Consider the following 19678-nt stretch of genomic DNA (forward strand, 5'->3'; position numbering starts at 1 on the left):
TAATGAAGTATTCATTTGCAATGAATAAATCTTCGTATATCGTATAACCGCATATACATACGTGTATATTTTACTTATACTATTTATTTATGTTTTGAGTATATTAAAAAAAAAAAAAACACCTTCTGTATATTTTGCTTTTATTGCAACGGAAAATTTTTTTAATGAAATGCTTTAAAGTTCTTCTAAAATATGCACTTACATACAAGCACATAATGAATATCTCTACTATGCATGCATATTTATAAGACAGCAAAAAATATTCATTTGGTTTGATTGGTAATAGCTGGTAAGCTACTGCTATGGGTATTATTGGACTTTCATAAGAAAGGGAAAATATTTTCTGTTCTCTCTACTATTTAATTTTGTGTATATATTGTTAAGCTTCGGGAAATGTGTCGAAAGAGTAAAAACAAACAAGAAATCTAAAAATCTATGCCATCCCAATATTACCGAATGAAAACCATTTTTTTTTTTTATTTATTATTGAAAACCATGCACGATGTTTTGTTGAAAAAAGGTAAAAAAAAAGTAAAATAAAAAATCAGACAGTAAGAAAAAAAAAAACAATCTTTTTCATGTTTTTAGGGAAGTAATGCAAAATATAAGAAAAAAAAAATTAACACAAATGAAATACAGGTTAAAAAATACAACATAGGTAGAATAAATAACAAGAAAATAAAAAAAAAATAATTTTAAAGCTTTGGTAGACTAAAGTGCGCCAGTTTAAAATAAAAACAAAGAAAATATTGAAAAAATTTTCAGATTTTTTTTTGTAAAAGATTGAAAATAAAAAAAAATGTTAAATAAATTTTTGTTTAACATGAAATGAATCGTAAAAAAAAAACAGAAAGAAAACAAAAATTAACTTTTATGTCAGTGTTTGCAATCAGCTAAAAGTGTTAAAGAAAATGTAGAAAATTTAACTATGTTTTTTTTTTTCAATTTTAGAGAATATTGTTCATGTGCTCAAAGAAAATTTTATAATGTTGGTAAAAATAGAGCTGAGAACACAGATTCAATGAGTCCAGAGTTAATGAAACGGAGTTTATCAATCAGAGACTTTAATCAGACTCATAGAAATTCAGAGCCGGATGATTGAACGGATTCGAGGAGCTGTATTTAATGATTCAGATTCATGCATCATTAATGATAAGGATAATACGGATACGGATGAGACTTTAGAATTTAGATTATATACTTGACTTAAGTACGTTATAACTCTTTATATTTAGGAAGCATTAGGAGAACATTCTATAAAGAAAGACTTTTGAGTTCAATACTGTGTTTTAAAATCAACCGTACCTATTATTTTTCCATTATATTTTCCTTTCTTTAAAAAAATAAAGCATGAAAATTACAAATTCATTTATCGTTCAGCTTTTTTTTTTCTTAAAGAAAAGAAAAAGAAAAATTAAATTTCGTAATTGTGGAAATTTTTTCCAATTTTTTTTTTTAACTCTTTTTCGTTATTTTTTTTTTATTTATTTTCATTTCTTATTTTATTTTTTATTTAATTTTCTCTTATTTCTATTTCAGTTCTTTAACAATAATCTCATTTTGTTAAAAAAATCGAGAAATTTTCTTTTGATTTTTGATTGATTGAAGATCTATTCAAGTTTTACATGTCAATTGTTAAGGTTTTGCTTTTTTTTTTTGTTTCATTTTGAATTTTAGAATGCAAACGTACAACATAATTTGGTCTTGTTTGACTTGTTCTCTTTTGTTTTAAAGGCGCTTTTGTATTGGAACAGAATATTGAACTGTTGTGTAGTCAAAAAAAAAGTTATGTCTGTGCCCAATTTAAAAAAATGTAAAATAAAATTGAAGTTGAAAAAATCTAGATAAGAGAATTATAACTATAATCCAAATCAATATTATTATGCTAATTAATTTTAAATATATATTAGGTTTAATCAGTAATATCGGCCAAGAATTTAGTTATCAATTATTATGGTTAAATCAATTTAATTTTGGAATAAAATTTGTAAACTTAAGAGAAGCAATATAATTTTAGTTTTCAAGCCAAAAATACAAAACAGTTTTAATATTGAATAATTCCTAAGCCAGTAGGCTTCGAATAACAAGAAATTCAGGTGTTATTATTAATTTTACAATAAATTTAAATATCTGGATTGCATATACGATCTTCTTTAAGAATAATATTAGTCGATCTTGAAATTAATTTGTAATGTAATGCAAAATTATAAAGACAATTTTTACAAGACTCACAAATGTATGTAAAATTTTAGGCTAAGCAAATTTTTATGTCAAATTTATAGTAATAAAATTATAGCAGTCCCCGATATTACCACAGAATTTGAAACAAAATTTTATACTTAAAAAAATAAACTGAATACACTAAACAATAAATTACAGAAATAAAACAAAATGAACATGAAAATATCATCAACATTTCAAATTGAAAAAAAATAAATAAAATAAAATGAAAATAATGGTAGCTGCTATTTTTCTTTTCTATAACAGTTTCTTTGTTATGTTTTAATATTAATGTTTGTCTTTTATGTAATTTTAAACTTTTAATAGCACCCAATAACAGAATAGTCAAATAATATGGTAAAAATTTCTAAAGAATCAGAACCAAAGAAATTTTTTTTTTGTTATAAGAATAAAAGAAAAAAAAAAAAACAAAGTTGGTGTTAAATAGAAAGAAGAGTTTTGTTCATTTTGTTTTCGATTTATTTGTGTATTGAGTGGCTGCTTTTAGTTCTGGTTAAAATTTGGTTTTATCACTTCTAATAAATTGAGTTGATTTCAATTTCAAGTGAATAATTGGAAATTTAAGAAATAAATGAGGATTTTCAACTGTATTAGGTGAAAAATTATTTAAATTAAGCTGTAATTTCTTGTTGTAAATTCTCTTCTGTAAATTGAGGTTAATTCTTGCATTATTTTTAAAATAAATTTAAATTGAATTATTATAATTGCAGCATATTTTAAAACCTAATTTACATTAGTACTTAAATTGCAGAAATTTTAATTTAGAATTATAAAGTCAATTTTGTAATTGCAACTTCTTTGAAACTAAAATATAGTTCTGCTACAACAAAAGCTTTTAATGCTGCATAAATTACAATATAGATAAATTCTAATTTCAAAATATTTAAAGCAGAGTTTACACAATGATGTAGCAATGCCTGTTTATAAATTTGCCCTAATTGTGCACTTTTATATTGAATAATATCTTTATATCAGCCACCACGTTTCATTTTCACTTAGCAAACGTGGTTTTCTGTGATATTTTGTGTGTTTTTTTTTTTTAATATTTTTTATATTATATTAAATTTGCAATTTATATATAATTAAATATTAATTTTAAAAAATTTTGGTTTCATTTTAGGTTTATCCATTAATTATAATTTAATTCTAATAATATAATTTATTTTAATTAAAATATTAAAATACTTACCTTTGTAGATTAATTAATTCTTGTGATGATCCTTGTGTATTTGTAATTGTTGGTATCTCAAGACTTCTACGTTTTATTTGATTTTTCTTTTGTGTTTCAATTAATAATTGATTATTTTCATTATATGATGGTGGAATACCAATTAATGATCTTCTAATTGTAATTTTTTGATTATTATTTGGTATTAATAATTTTATTGGTTGTTGTTGATTTGTTTGTTGATGGACTGGTCGAATTGATTGTATTTGATTTGTTTTAATTGGAATTATATTATTATTGGTTTTTAATTGACTATTATTATTATTTTTATCATTAATACAATTTTCATTTGATTTTTTCGTAATTAATTTCGTATTTCTTCCAATTGATGATGTAGAACCAATAGTAGATGAAGAAGATGATGTTAATCCATTAAGTGTTGATTTTTTTCGTAATGAAGATCGTAAATCTGTTAAACTTTTTGGTTTTGATAAATTTTGTAATAATAATTCGCTATTAGAATTTGTTGGTTTTTTTCTAACAGGAGGTGTTCCTTTATTATAAAATAGAAAATTAAAATAAAATTTATTTTTTTAATTTATAAAATTCATATTTCAAAAAGGCTACTAAGTATATTATTTTTTTTTTATAAAAAAAAAAACTTACTAGATTGTAATAGAGCTGTAGAGGAACTTTTTAAAGTTGAAAATAATTTATTTTTGGTTTTTGTTGTTGTTGTTGATGATGTTGATGATGTTAATTCAATTGGTTTTTGACGTTGTAATAAACGAAATGGTGGTACTGGTAAATTTTGTGTTTTCTTTGTTATATTTGCTCCAGTTGTACTAGTAGCAGATGTTGTATTTCCGATTGCAGTTGTTCTAGTTGAGGACGGTAATGATAATGTTACTAAATTATTATCTTTTATAATTTTTGGTGTAGAAGTTGAACGATCACCAATTGATGGTGATGGTGATCTTAATTCAATAGATTTTTGTGAATTAATTGATAATGTACTATTATTATGATTATTATTTGATTTATCATTTGAATTTAAAAGATTTGTTTTTGTTGGATATTCTATAAGTATTGCAGGGCTACAATGAATAATAATGATAATAAATAATTAAAAGTTAATTTAAAAATTTTTAATTCCATTTAAATTTGTAAAAGAAAAATATTTGAATAATTTTAAAATTTGAAAAATTAATAATTTGTATTTACAATTTAAATATTATTTTCTTTTCATTGCATATATTTTGGCGAAGCTGGAAAAGAAAATTTCGTTTAAATACAACTTTTTAATTCAACATTTAAATTTTAGTTAAGGCACAAACCATAATGATTATAATACAGTATGTTGAAAATAAAGTAAAAATATTGTGGAATAAATTTTGTATATGGTGAATATAAAAGTCGTATAGTGTTGAATTTTTTAAATGAATAGAAAAAAAAATTGTATTGCATACCTTTTAACAGTTGTTGTTGATTTTGAATTAATTTTCGTAGCGTCTTTGTTTATTGCAACTGTTGTTGAATTTTTCTGTAATAAAAAAAAAATAGAAGAAAATTAACATTTTATCATGTAAAAATGTTTGTAATTATCTTTACATTTTAGCATGTAACAGGGTAATTTTAATAAAAAATTTTGTTTCAAAAATAGAAATTTTGAATTTACTCTTTATTAAGAAAAAAAATTTACTAATAATTTGTAAAATTTAAAAAAAGTAGTTAATCTGTTAAGAAAAAAGCATTCTTTTGAGCAAAATGCTATTTTATTTAAAAAATTTGACTTGAAATTTATTTAATATTAATTTATCAGTCAAATGGAAGAGCAAGAGCATATTTTGTTATATTTTTTGAAAAGTAATTTCAATTCAGTATAATTCGGACAATGAAATAGTATAAAATCTCTGACTTGAAAACAGTAATAATACGGTATTATGATTATTCAGCGTTTTAGCTATAATTACTGGAAATTTTTTAAAAAAAACAAAAATTATCTTTTATATTTTTAAAATAATTTCAATAATATTATTCAAATTCTTTCTTTTTAGGATGAAATTCCAACATGAAGCAACAAAAACTGTAAGTCAATTTTAATTTTTTTTTTTAAATTTTTTAATTTGTTTTAGATTTTTAATTTTAAGTAAATTTAAATTAATCACTTTTATCTGGCTGCGATCATGACATTTAATTTAGTCTGATTTATTTGAAAACAACACTTTGTCGAATACTTATTTAAAAATTTAATTAATTCCAATTACTTATAATCGTATTTATAAATTATGAATTACTCCCTTTCTTAGATTATAGGTTAGATTAAATTCATGCGACCAGATATATTTAAACCAGACAGGCCCGTTATGACATAGCTAGATTTCCATATCACCGTTATCACTTGAAACCAGCCTGACTCTTTTATAAACTGATTCATATTCGTGGTATTTACATTCGCCAGGAATCCGTAATTTGCAAAAAAATATGCGACCGAAAAAATTTTCGCTTTTTTCGTGTGAAAGCTGGATCATAGAAAGTCACAGAAGTGTCAATTGTCAAAGTAAATAGTAGCTGTGATTTGGTGTCAAAGCACAGAAGTTGAGCCACCGTATATTCTTATTCTTAATATTATAATATATTTATTGTAATCTGTAATGTAGTTTTGTATATGACTCCATAATTTATGTCATAAACTCATAAATATTTTATTAGCTGCTATTTGTCATCTTGTCATGAAATTAAAGATTTTGATCTCTAATATTTTAAACATTTTGATATTTACTCTCTTTTATTATTCTTACTCCAATTCATAATTATCACATTTTTATTTAATAAATTAATGTTAATCGAAAGAATAAATTTTGTTAAATGGAAAAAAAAAAAACAAAAAACACAAATCAAGACCGCCTTAAATACTTAAAGAAAGTTTAATCAAAAAAAAAAAAATTTTCATTTCATTAAAAATTTTTCTTTGTTTGCTTGTGTGTTTTATAATTTTTTTTTTTTTAAATTTTCAATTTATAATATTTGGTGTTTTATTTTTTTATTTATTTTATGAGAAAAATTTTACGAGTATTTTCATTTTTTGCTTCTTTTTTTCTTGTCTTTTTTATTTTTCGTCATCTTTCACAATTCTTTTCAATCCTTCTATGTTTAAATCGAAAGTTGACGGAAAACTTTCATCATGTTTTTAATGATAATTAAAAAAAAAAAGAAAAAGAAAGAAGAAAAAGAAAAAAAATCATTGATAATATATTGAAAACATTGTTATATACACACATAATAAATTGTTATACTGTGAGTATAACAATTTTTTTTATGAGCATTTTTTTTTTGATTTCATTCATAAAAAACGAAATTGTTTTTTTTTTCTCCTGTTTTTTTTTTGATTTATGAGTTCGTTCAACTTCAATAAATTTTTTTTTCCTTCTCTCTGTGTATAACAATAAGTGTGTTTACACACAAAAGATAATCGATATCGAAAAACATGATTACTAACCTCAGTTAACTTTGTTTTTAGTAAAGTTATGAAAAAGAAAAAGGAAAAAAAAACAACAGCAAGAAAAAAAAACTTTATTCGTTATTGGGATAATTAAAAAAAAAATTGCAAAATATTAAAAATAAAAAACATTAAAAAAAACTTCAATTATTGAAGAGCAAAAAAACGGCAAAAACGGGAGAAAAAAAATAAGTCGATTATTAACAAGAGTTTAACGGTGCGCGGTTCGACATTAACAATTTTTTTTTTTTTCATTTTTGCGTTCGTTATGCCCAATGATCATTACCTACATATTTTCATATTGTACACAATTAAACAATGCATACTTATATTTTTCGCAATATTTTCATTAATATATGTTCGTATGTAGGTAATAAATGTTTGGATGAATGTTGATGATTTTTAATAATGATGAAGAGTTTTTTTGAGTTTGTGTGTGTTTTAATAAATAGTTAAGCGCAAATACTTGAACATTAAAGTCTAAAGCTAGCAAGAGCAAAAAAAAAAGGTAAAAAAAAAATGAAAGTGAAATTTTTGATTCGCTATTTTTCTACTCAGTTGGAAATTACAAAAAAAAAAATTTATAAATTCTGTTACTTTTCGAAGTTATTCTGTTAACATACATTTTATTATTATTATTTTTTTTTTTTGTATTTCTGTTTTCGTTTTCGCTTCAAGTGACTGAATAATAATGTTATACTACTCGTCCATCGTAACTCGTATTGTATATTGTATAATTTTTATGAGAGTTATACATAATGAGTATATGTGTTTTAAAACTATAAGTACGGAGTCTATTTAAAAAGTTATTTGGTATTCAATAAAGATTACTGTTAAGACTTTAATTTGACAATTAATTTGTTGATTATAGAAATAGGTATAAAAAATTTTTATAACATGAATTTGTACATTTCCACCAGAAGAATAAAGTCTTGTCAGTAGTGTAATTGTTTTTAAATTTTGCAAATACATACATACATGGCTTTTGTTTATACAATCCCCAAATATATAAAAAAAATATTTTATTCGAAATATTTCGGAATATAAAAACCTTAAGCATTATTTTTGTAAATTTTGATACTTCGGAATATAATTCGGAAAATAATTTCAATTTCCGATCAGATATCCGATCTGATAGACACGGCATTGTAACAGAATATGAATGCCACCGGAAAGTTAAGGCAGAAATTAGGCACAATACCTGTAAAAATACCTTTACATAGGTACATATACAAAATTCAATTAGGTGAAGAAGTTGTATTTAATGATTTGTATACGTTTACAAATATAAATTGTGTTTTGTTAAACTTGAAAATATATGACAATATAATGGTCTGACGAGCTTGTTGAGAATATAACAATTCCATTCGATATAGTATTTACTAAATGCGAGAGAGTTAATCGAAATTTGCATTTGAAAAAAAACTAATTTGTTGTGAGTAACGTACACATTTAAAACTATTATGCTACTCCAAAATTTGGAATATATTCGAAATATTGAGAATTTTTCGATCACATTAACTTTCAAAAAACTCTACTACATGCTGCAATGTATAGGTACATAAAGGAAAGAGCAATAATTAAATTAAAATTTACCAAAGTGAAACAATGATAATTTTTTTTCTTTTCTATTCATTTATGATTTTTATATACTGGCAATGTTTACAATTGTGATTTCAAAGAGTTGTAGACTAACTGCTGTTAATGTTACAAAAAAATTTTTGTTTTTTTTTCAAAAAAAAACTAATTTTGCATCTGCTTAGAAATGAAAATATATAATAAAATTAAAGTTATTTTTAGCACTTTTCCAAAAAATTTTTGAAAAAAAGTGCTTATTAGTTTCACTCTGTCCGTCCGTCCGTCCGTCCGACCGTCCGTCTGTCCGTGTGTCTGTTTACAAAACTTTTACACCCTTGAAGATAGAAAGCTGAAATTTTGTATATACATAGATCTTTACTAGAAACTTATTTCCGTAGAACAAAATTTTTACCTATCTCCCCCCCTCTAGAAGTTATACCCCCCTAAATCCTTAAAAATGGCCTTTTTTAACTATTTGTTGCAATGAAACCATAAGCATTTTGGAAATTATGCAAACGCATAAAGGCAACGGCTTGCTTCCCCTAGCGCGATTTACTATAGTTAAACTTTAGAAAAACAAAATGGCTGTTCAAATTTACCGTTATCTAAAGTCTTTTTTTTCCAAATTTTTGATTTCGTTTTTCTTCTAGACCCCAGCCTGTAGAAGCTTGAAATTTTAGGGGCTTATAGACCTTAACAAATAGTTCATTTCGTTAGAAGAAAATTTTTTTCCATCTCCGCCCCCTCTCAAGTTATCTCCTCTTGAAATTTGTAAAATTTGAATTTTTGGCGCCTTATATTTCAAAAACCGCAAACGTTTTCAAATTTCTATAAACATAAAAAGCTAGCGGTAAATTCCGTAACATTAAAAAATATAATTATTTTTCTTAGCTCACCCAATTAACCCTTAAAATCGAGCATTATGTTAACCCCTCTTTATATTAATTTTTGCTTTATTTCAAAGACTGCATGAATGCATCATCCTAAAAATATGCAATCCTAGAAATAGTTTGGTATATGAATGAAAATAATTTTTATAGTGTGATAGGTACAAATAGACTGTATTTAAAAGCAGAATTTTCACTTGTTGAAGGGAAAAGTGCTTCAATACAAACTATTGGTTTGACCCAACTTTATTAAATTATTATTATTACTCGTATATATATGTATGTACATATATATGTATGTGTCCTATACCTATACAATTATACATACATAAACACACATTTAAATTGATAATTATAGGAGTATAATTAAAATTTTTAAGAAATATTTAAATAACGGTATAGTATGAGATTAACAGTTTTCTCCAGAAATTAAAAGTAAATTTTTATTATTATAAAAAAATAGTAGCTATACAGTGAAATCTCGTTGTATGTACATAAATGTGTGAATTAGGAATTTGAACAACAGAAGAATTTTCTAATTTTTTTTTAAAAAAATGTATGAATGTAAGCGGATTTTCGAAAATTGCAATTATTAAAATTACAGTTGCATGAATTTTTGAAAAAAAAACAAATCTATATTTCCTTTAGTAATCAATTACGAATAGGTAATTAATTTCGAAATTTTTTTGTTTTAGTGTATTTAAATAAAAATGGTCTTTAAATTAGAAAACCATTCAAAAAATTTAATAATTTTCAAATTGAATAATTTTATTTTCGAGAACATATTTGAAGTCGTATTGTAAGTGCTCGAAACTTGTATTTATGGAATAATTTCGATAATGAATTTTCGAAAAAGTGGAAAAATAATTTTTCACTCAAGAAATTTGGAAAATTTCGAAACTTCAAATTATATTTACAAAAGCAGTTTGATAACAGTCATTACAATTTAATATTAATTTCTTACCAACAAATGCCCTATAATAAGAAGAGTACCACTGTTTTCCACATATTTTCAATTTAATATACATACGTAACGTTAATTTTCTTGTAACACAGCTATTTCAATTATTGAAAAATTAATAAAAAAAAAAAAAACTAATCCAAGATAATTGAATTCATTTAGAAATTACATAGCTATTTTTATAAATTACTTTTTTGGTAATTTTACAATATTTTTACAACAAGAAAAATTAAAGTGTTTTTAATCAGATTATTTATAAAAATTAATTAAAAATTTACACAAAAATTCATAACAAATTCGTATTATAAAATAAGTGAGCACTTAAATTGAGTGAAATTCAATAAATAAATTTTAAACAAGTTTTATTCCTATTGTACGGCTCACATCTTACACATAGAGTGTTAAAATTCCATAGTATTCCAGTATTGTGTTAAAGTTAGCTTGTACACAATTAATTTTGAGATAAGTAGTTGTTTTAATTAAAACCGAAAGGCCAACCATTGGCCAATCTTAAATTAATTAAAGAAAATCAAAATTTCTCTTTGCGAGAGTTTGGTTTGAGTTAGTTTTAGAATAGTACAGGAATCTCCGCAGTACAAATTTTAAATGAGTATTTATTTTTTATTATTTCGATAATTAATTCTCGTTTAATGAGAATTTTATAGAAATTGTTGCCAGTTATCATGTAATAAACGAATTCATATGGTATATAAGATTTTTTTAATTTATGATTTTATGTAATTTACAAAATTTTATTAAATTTTTAAAAAATTTAATTAATTTATCATTGAACGCAGAATTTAATTTAAAAATTTAATCAATTTTTACATGTTAAATTTTTTTTTTTATTATTTTAATTTTTCCATTTAAAGATTTTAATCTTTTTGAAAATATTTTTGATTCTGGTTATCTTTTAATTGTAAGCTTGTGTTGTCCTAGATAATTTTTTTTTCTAGCAATCTTTAATCCTAGATAATTTTTATATAGAATATAGCAATCTTATTTATAAAAAAAAATTATGATTCCTCTTTTCTCATAATTATAAGAAAAATTTTAAACATAAAACACTAAAATGAAATCATCAGAGTATTTGGGCACGTTTTTCTAAGAATAAAATTTTTTATTCTAATTTTGTATTTTTTTCTGTTCTCTTAATCTAAAAAAAACACTAATTGCATTTAATCCAGTGCAATTAAGATACCAGTCCAAATTTAGTTATTTTTTGTACTCCTTTTTTTATTGTACAAACATGTGTAGCTTTTCTACATAGTCATATTCTCACATTTAATTCTGTTTGCTTATTTCAGAGATGGTACTTATAACAAACCCGAAAATTGTATCAAATTACAGTCAGCTATTTATATATAATATTTATGATATAACAGGACAATTTTAAGAGTAATTTGTACGAGTATATGTACAGTGGTGGCGATAAAAATTAAGTCACCTGCCTTCATTCGACAGCTAAACTTGATCTTATCTACATTTAGCCATCACTAAATTGCCCAAAAATAAGAGATAACGTATTACTCTTCACAAATATAATTTCGGAGCAAAACGGTATTTGCGGTCTTTGTAATGTTTATGTGATTATTTTATGATATAAAGTCAATATTTTTAATGGTAAGGAAAATAAAGCCAATGTAATGTTTGTGCAAGTTTGATGCAAAATATTGATTCGAAATGAACAAGCAATTCATTGTACAGCAGAAGAGAGAATGAAAGTAAATTGTTAAAGGTTCAGGAGACGGGGGTCGTAGGGTGTAATTTAACGTAGATGAATTTAACGTAATGATGACGCTAAAATGGGAATAAAAATCATTCGTTTATCGTTCAATGAACCCGTCATACCCTCTAACAGTATATAAAAACTGGATTAAACTTGAACATGAGTGCGCGTACTTTATAAGAAGAAATTGGAGGAGAATTAAAAACTGTCTAGATTTCTAAAAAGAAAAACATGTAGAATCGAATTAAGGTATGGGATGAAGGAATGGTGAAATATTTTGTGTATAGACGAAACAAAGATAAATTTAAGAGCATCTAATATAGCAAAAGCTACCTGCCATCAGGTATTCATTTAGAAGACTAGGTCTTTATTTATTTTTCTTTGGTTCGTAGGCTGCTGCTGGTTTTGATTTGTAGGCGCATTTGACAAATGAGTCATAGACATAGAAGTAAGGCTTATATTAGAATGATTTTTAAAATAAATTGTATCAAAGGTGATACACATACAACACTATAGTATTCCAATCACAAATTATTATTGGCATATTTTGTAGAAATCAAATTTTTTTTTGAGCTCCGTGCAATTTAGAAAAAGTTGAAAAAAAAAATAAAAAATCAAAACTTTTGGAAATTATTTCGAACTAATCCAAAACTGGATATATGTACACTTAGAGAGAATGAAAGAGAGAGAGAGAGAGAGAAAGAAAGAAAAGAAAAAAAACGTTCATAAAAACTGTGCATCAGATGCACAAAATGAAGTATGTTTACATTTTTTTTTTTACTTCTCTTGTTTTCTTAAATTAAACAAATTACAGTTTATTTTTTGCAATTTTATGCAATTTTTTTTAAGCTTTTTGAATATACATACATACACTTATAATTTAGCCAAGTGACACAGTTTTGATCAGGTTCAAATATAGCCCAAATCATTTTTAAAACAGAAAAGAAGAATAAACCGAAAAAAAAAATAAAAATAACCATCCATAAATTGACGTGACCAGCTAACTCTAGGAAATTTTACATCTGTTTGTATTGTATGTGTGTGTGTGTGTGTATATATAATAGTAATTTGTGTACATATTGACGGCATAATGTTTTAAGATTATACTTTATGATTTTGTAAAAAAAATAAAAAAGAAAAACTGTGAACGGAATGAGTGCAATTGTAAAACAAGAGTTGCTTATAAATTCATACTTATATAAAATTATGTATGTTTGTATATATTTTAAATATATGTATATATAGGTGTACAAATACCTCGATTGTATGTAATATAGTTTTCGTTTTATTTATAAATGTATAATTTATGTAGAGCAACAATTTCAATCGATTTATTTAATTTTTAGAATTACATATTGGATTTAAATTCATTACGTATATGAATAATATCTGTATGTATGTATGTATATTGAGATTAAGATAAGATATATAGATGAAACAAATTGGATTAAACCAAATAAGTATAGAGTAGAAACATATCCTTATAATTGGATTACCTACATTTATAAAGTACTTATAGATATGTTTGTAATTTTTAATATAAATTAACAAAATGGAAATAGAAACGTATGGAATACGTATATGCTTTGTATAGAATTTTTGAAGAGATTAATTATTTATTTTTCTAAAATATTTCCTGTACAAATAACAGCCGCATAAAACGAGTTTCGTATAGTTTTAAATTTTTATTTTAATTTAAAATTTATCCTGTACAGTTTTATTTGATTTTATTAATATTCAGCCAAAATCTGTAAACCATAATGAAGTAATTTTTTGGATGATTCATTTAAGTTCAATTTTCTTTAAATATTATATAAATTTTGCAGAAATGGCATACTTATCTCCGGATATATTAATAAATATATTAAAAGCAATAATTTTAATATTAAATTAAAACTTTAAACAAATTTTTTGATCAGAAGCTCTAAAAATTTTTGGAGAATAAAAAAATTTATTTCAGAATTACATATTTATTGACATTAAAAGTTGTAGAAATTCGATAATTTCCAATTTGGCTTAAAAATTCGGTTTTTTCGTCATTCCATATAAAATTCCAACTTAATTTCCAATAAAAATTCCAATAGTAATTTTAAAATGCACGTTACATTGCAAGGCAGTACAACAATTTAATTGATTATGAATTAATTATAGTAAATTATGAACGAATGATCATTTCTCACGATCCTCCTTCTCACGAAGAAGGAGGAATCGATAGTAGGGTGAGCATAGAATGTTCCTTAAAAAAATTACAAAAATTTAATTATAGTTTTTACAAAAATTTTTTTATTAATATAAGGTAGTATACAAAGTACATTTTAAATCTATTAAGAAAAGCCGGTTCTTATTAATTTCTCATTCACAACTTGGTGATTTCAATTAGTCAGAGATGATTATATAGGGCGCAGGTTTTCAATTCGTACAGAAGGAGATGCAAGTTCTCGATTTTCATAGTTGCAGTTTTCTACAAATATTTTCAGTATTAGACGAATTAAACACTTTAATTACGAACGCACGAGCCTCTCCAAAAGCATTAAAGCATATTGGTAATTCGTAAAGAAATATGAAATAAATGATACACGGCTCATAATTACAAATTCAATACAAAATTCAATATAAATTGTAAAAAGTAAGAAAAAATAACAACAAAATAAAAAAAAAAATGCGAGAAATTGACTCAAAAAAAAAAATGTCATTCAACTAAAAATAGAATTTTCTTGTTTCACTCAAGTTTTTCTTTAAATTTTTTTTCTTCTTGCTGTTTATTTTTTTTTTTTGTGCAATTTACTTCCAAAGAGTTGATTGTACTGTTGATGTTTCCAAGGTAAATAAATAAACAAATAAGACAAGTCGTCAGAGTATATAGTGAGTACACACAATGTGTGTGCATGTTACAAAACAAAAAATTATACGTTTATACCTTAAGAAAAAAAAAAAACCAGGTGCGTTAAGAACATTAGATGACAAGTGAACATTCAGTTAAAAAAAAAAGCGAAACAAGAATATTTTTCTTCTGCACACAATTGCATTGCATGCAATTTATATACCGTAAGTCCATGAGCTTGTAAGTGGGTTTTGCTACCAACTTTATGAAGAATCATATTTGCAAAATTTTATTAAAAAAATCTTATATAATTTATGATTTTATTGTTAATAGCGCAAATGTATTTAGTCAAAAAAAGAGGGGAGGCGGAGGGGAGACCGAGGAGAATTGTTAAGTGTCTTTTGTTGTAAATTTTATTTTAAAACAAAATTCATCTAATCTCAAATGTCAGGGTTTTTCTTATTTATATATAAAGAACCGATTTTCTTATAATGGTATGCTTAAAAGCATTTTAAAATTACCAAATTTGGTTACAAATACAATTTTAAATAAATGAAGTACCTACGAATAAGATTTTGTTCTACTGTTATACAGCATCACATTGCCAATTTCAGTATATGAATATGACAAATTCATTAGACTTGTAATAAAATACAAATTAAATGATTATTATCGATAATCGAGGGTTTGGTATATTGAATTGCTAAAATTATTTTTACTGTGTATTTTAATTAAAATTTTGTACTAGTGTTGCTGCAACATTCTCAATACATTCCCAAGAAAATAAATTGAAATATGTAAAAAATTTAATGCATATACGAGGACATAATTGAAAGGGCTTATCACAAAAGTACTCTCTGGGAAAATAAGCACATTGAATTGATTTTAATGAAAGAAACAATTAGGTACTGAACTTTTCTCCTTTGAAGCCCATTTCATCACAAATAAATATGGACAAATTTTTGCGCATTTCGTAAGTGACTTTATAACATCACAGTGCAGATCGTCATATTTAAATTTTTTTAATATTGTTAATATTAATTTTACTCAAATAAATAATTTGTATTTAACAATATCGAATAAACCGACAGGCAGAACTAAAGAATCGACAAGGAATTCAATTGTAATTTAAAAATGATTGTTAATTGCGTTAGCAACGTGTACTGAAATTTATGAAGTTTGCGACATGGCGATCGTAGAATTCAATAACCGAGAATTTGACATACAAATGCAAATGCTCTTTGTAATGGTTTTTGATAATTTATTGATAAAGTTTCTCTTTTTTGTATTCTTGTCGTGAGGCAACACTAATTTTAATTATATTCTAAAAAAAATATTCAAAAAAAAAATTTGTAATACTTTTGGAAAACGCCTATAACAATCAAATATTGCATAATTGCACATTATATACAATGTAATGCACTTTTTTGGAATAATTGTGTATAAAAAATTTAATTTTGAAATTTTTTCATGTACATTTTATGCATTCATTATTCATTTTATAACATTAAAAATAATTTTAAAAATAGAATAGAAAAATATGAAATATTCAAAATTCATAAAATATTTTTATGTTATTTTTTTCTATATAAATAAAATAATAAAAGAAGTTTATAAAAATTATCAAAACGATAGTGCCGCTGCCGCCGCCGCCACATTTTGATGACATGAAATTCTTTGTAGTATATGCAAACATTTTTTTAAAACACAGAGAACGGGCCTTTAGGAGTTTAACAATATTCAAAAATTTCTCTATTTATGGACATCAAAAATAAATATTGTGCCGCCAATTATGATTTGAGGGTGTACCTTTGCGCTCATTGCTACCATTTGATTGAATTTAAACTTCTGATAATTTTCTTCAATAATTTTATTTGTTTGTTGATTAGTACAAAATCGAGTGACGCATTATGATTAACTTTTTATTATGTTATTAAGAATATCAAATGAAAATAATTACTGGCATGTAATTTTTGTTTTTCTTTTTCAAATTCTTAGTTCTTTTTTTTTTTGTGAAATTTGCCGCTAAGTAATATGAAAATGGAAATGAATGTCTTATGGCACTTACATTTAAGATTTGATAATTATATTTAGTATGTATAGCATTACGACTTTACTGTTGTCAAAAAATTTACAGGTAATTTTACATAGATATGTTGTAAACAGCATACTTGATTATACATATAATCTATAGGGTTGTTTAAAAATTTGCCAGTTCTTTTATGATGCAAAATGAATTTTTTGTAATTAAAATTTTTGTGAAAAATGTTATCATTCTGTCAAATTGAATATTTACTTGACACAAATTGTAATATATAAGTATAAATTTCACAAAAGAATCCCTTTATACTTAGTGGGGAAGAGTGTGTGAAATGTAGTTGCAAATGTTTGTACAGTTATATCCTTATGCAGTGTAAATCGAAATTCCATTATGAAGTGAATGGAAATTTGACATCTGTCAAAAAACTAATTAAATGTCAAATGGTAACTATTTTAAAAATATAAATTCAAATTTTAATTCTAATAGATAATTTTTTTTTCTTAAAATGATAAATTACATAAAAATTTAAGAAAATATAGTTCGGTAACCAAATACGCTTGGAGCTTAAAAAAATTGTTATTATACACATGATCGGAGTAGTATCCTTGAGTTGACAGAACAAACATTATGGTAGTTTAATAATTTTCCATAAATATTTTTCTTCATTTGGAAAATATTTTTTTTTTGCTTTCGGGGAAATTCTTTAAATATTATTTACAGCAAAAAAAAAGTCGGTTAATGAGAATTTCATAAAGAAAATCATTAAAAGAGAGACAGGGAGAGCGAAAACAAATCATAAATGTACAGATTTTTTTTTCTGTGTGCGCTAATATTTGTATTGCTTATTGCAAATAAATATAGATTTTAAATTTCAAAATATTTATTATTAGTAAACAAATTTCATAGATGAAAAATTCATATTTTATAGTTGAAAAATTGCCCATATAGCTATAATTATAAAATTTAGTTCAGTATTTTTACAAATGCAATAGTTTTTGCAAATTATACTAGATTAGTTTACGACAATTGAAAAACATTCGCAAATTTGTTAGCAAAAATTTTAATTTTTTGCAATTTTAATTTTAAAATTTTAGCATTCCTTTATAGTGTTGTCGTATATAAATGTCATTTAATACAAAACTCTTTATTATGTTAAAAATTTAGGAAGATTTTCGAATCTTCCCTTATTTCTAGTGAAAATAATCATCTACTTACACCTTCACAATGTATGTATATGTGTTAGCTCAAACGAAATACATTAATATAATGGACTATTTACTAGAATAACTTGATATTTAGCTCAAAACTATTAAGATTTTCAGTATATTTAGTTAGATCTCAATCTTAAAAATTAGTTTTATATATTAAGAGGGTCATGTTATAATAATTTAATTCTTTCGAAAAAAAACAAATGCATTTTCTAATTTTATTAAATTTATACTGTGCCATAAATTTAATACTATATACATATAATCTTGGCAAAGAGGCAAGTTTGAAAAAAAAATGCCTTTCTATGAAAGAATGCGTATAATAATGTTTAAAGAAACCGGATGTGAGGGATGGGGTTTATCGTCCGATTTTTGGAAAAAATTTAATTTTAGTTTCTTAATTTATTTTAAAATCTTGTTTATCCTTTCTAAATTTTTTGCCTAATTTACAATATCGCGATAAATTTGAAAATTATCATTCAAATTACGAAAATTTTAATATTTAACCAAAATACCTTGAGATTTGCTCACATTAAATTGAAAATATTTGACATTACATTCTCCATTCTCCATACACATTTTATATAAATTTTTTTAATGTAATTCTCATTTGGCGTCAAATGAAATTACTTATACAATGTTAAAAATACATTTTATCTATGTACATTTAATCTATATACAAATTTTCTAATAAATTAGCAAAAAACAAAAAAAAAAACAAAAAACAACTTACAGGTATATGAGGAGAAGAAGGAGAATCATTTCCATTATTACGTTCTTGCATTTCATCTTGATTTGTGAGATTCTCAGAGAAATTCGAATAACACTGAAGGTCATCATCTTTTGATTCAACATCATATGAACTATGATGACTTTTACGTGTAAAAATTTTTCTCATTTTACCAACTATTGACATCATTTTGATGGCCTTATTGTTACCCGTTTAAAATGTAAAAAAAAAACAAATGAAAATATTTTTCCCGTTTTTTTTAAATTTTCTTTTTTCGATCGCGAAAAATTAAGGAGATAAAATTTTCTTCCTTTTTTTGAAATTCTTCTATTTTTTTTTATTAAAAACAAATTTTTTGAAATTAATTTTTTTAAAATTAATTAAAAAATTTTTATTTTTTCTTAATATTTTCGTTTAATAATAATTTCGTTTTTTTTTTTTTAAATTTTTATGATGACTGTATGATTTTTGATATGATACTAAAATTAAAACGCAATCTTAGAATTTTAAAGGTAAATATTGAAGAAAAAATTGTGATTTTTCACCTGCCCGTGTTTTTCTTTACTTTTATTATATATTATTGTTATGATATTATAATTATAGTTGATTGTATGTATGTGTACTATGAACAAATTTACTGTTTACATTGATAAGAAAATGATAAAAATTTCCAGTGATAAGGAAGTAAAAAACAAAAGAAAAGAGAAGAAAAATAATAATAAAAAATCAGAGTAAATCCAATGTTCTCTATTCAATGTTCGAAATAAATAAACAAAAAAAAAAGAATATAAAAGACACAATAATAGTTTAGGTAT

At 23.9% G+C, this 19678-nt stretch overlaps 1 protein-coding gene across 5 annotated transcripts in view; it reads right to left on the reverse strand.

The window, feature by feature from the left end:
* The window catches only part of LOC129618446 (cytospin-A-like), a 124029-nt gene extending 104860 nt beyond the window's left edge, over positions 1–19169 (reverse strand). Inside the window, exons 1-4 of one of the 5 annotated variants that reach the window (XM_055533187.1) lie at positions 18867–19169; positions 4879–4952; positions 4076–4290; positions 3431–3962 (exon numbers count right to left, since the gene is read on the reverse strand). In XM_055533187.1, coding sequence (XP_055389162.1) covers positions 3431–3962; positions 4076–4290; positions 4879–4952; positions 18867–19052 — 1007 coding nt within the window. In that variant the 5' untranslated portion in view covers positions 19053–19169. Of the gene's footprint in view, positions 1–3430; positions 3963–4075; positions 4507–4878; positions 4953–18866 lie in introns of all 5 variants that reach the window. The other 4 variants (XM_055533186.1, XM_055533185.1, XM_055533188.1 and 1 more) reach the window with 4 other exon arrangements.
* Positions 19170–19678: the final 509 nt, after the last annotated feature.

This window comes from Condylostylus longicornis, unplaced genomic scaffold (genome assembly GCF_029603195.1).
Source record: "Condylostylus longicornis isolate FDR11 unplaced genomic scaffold, ASM2960319v2 ptg000006l, whole genome shotgun sequence".
In the NCBI taxonomy this organism is placed as follows: domain Eukaryota; kingdom Metazoa; phylum Arthropoda; class Insecta; order Diptera; family Dolichopodidae; genus Condylostylus; species Condylostylus longicornis.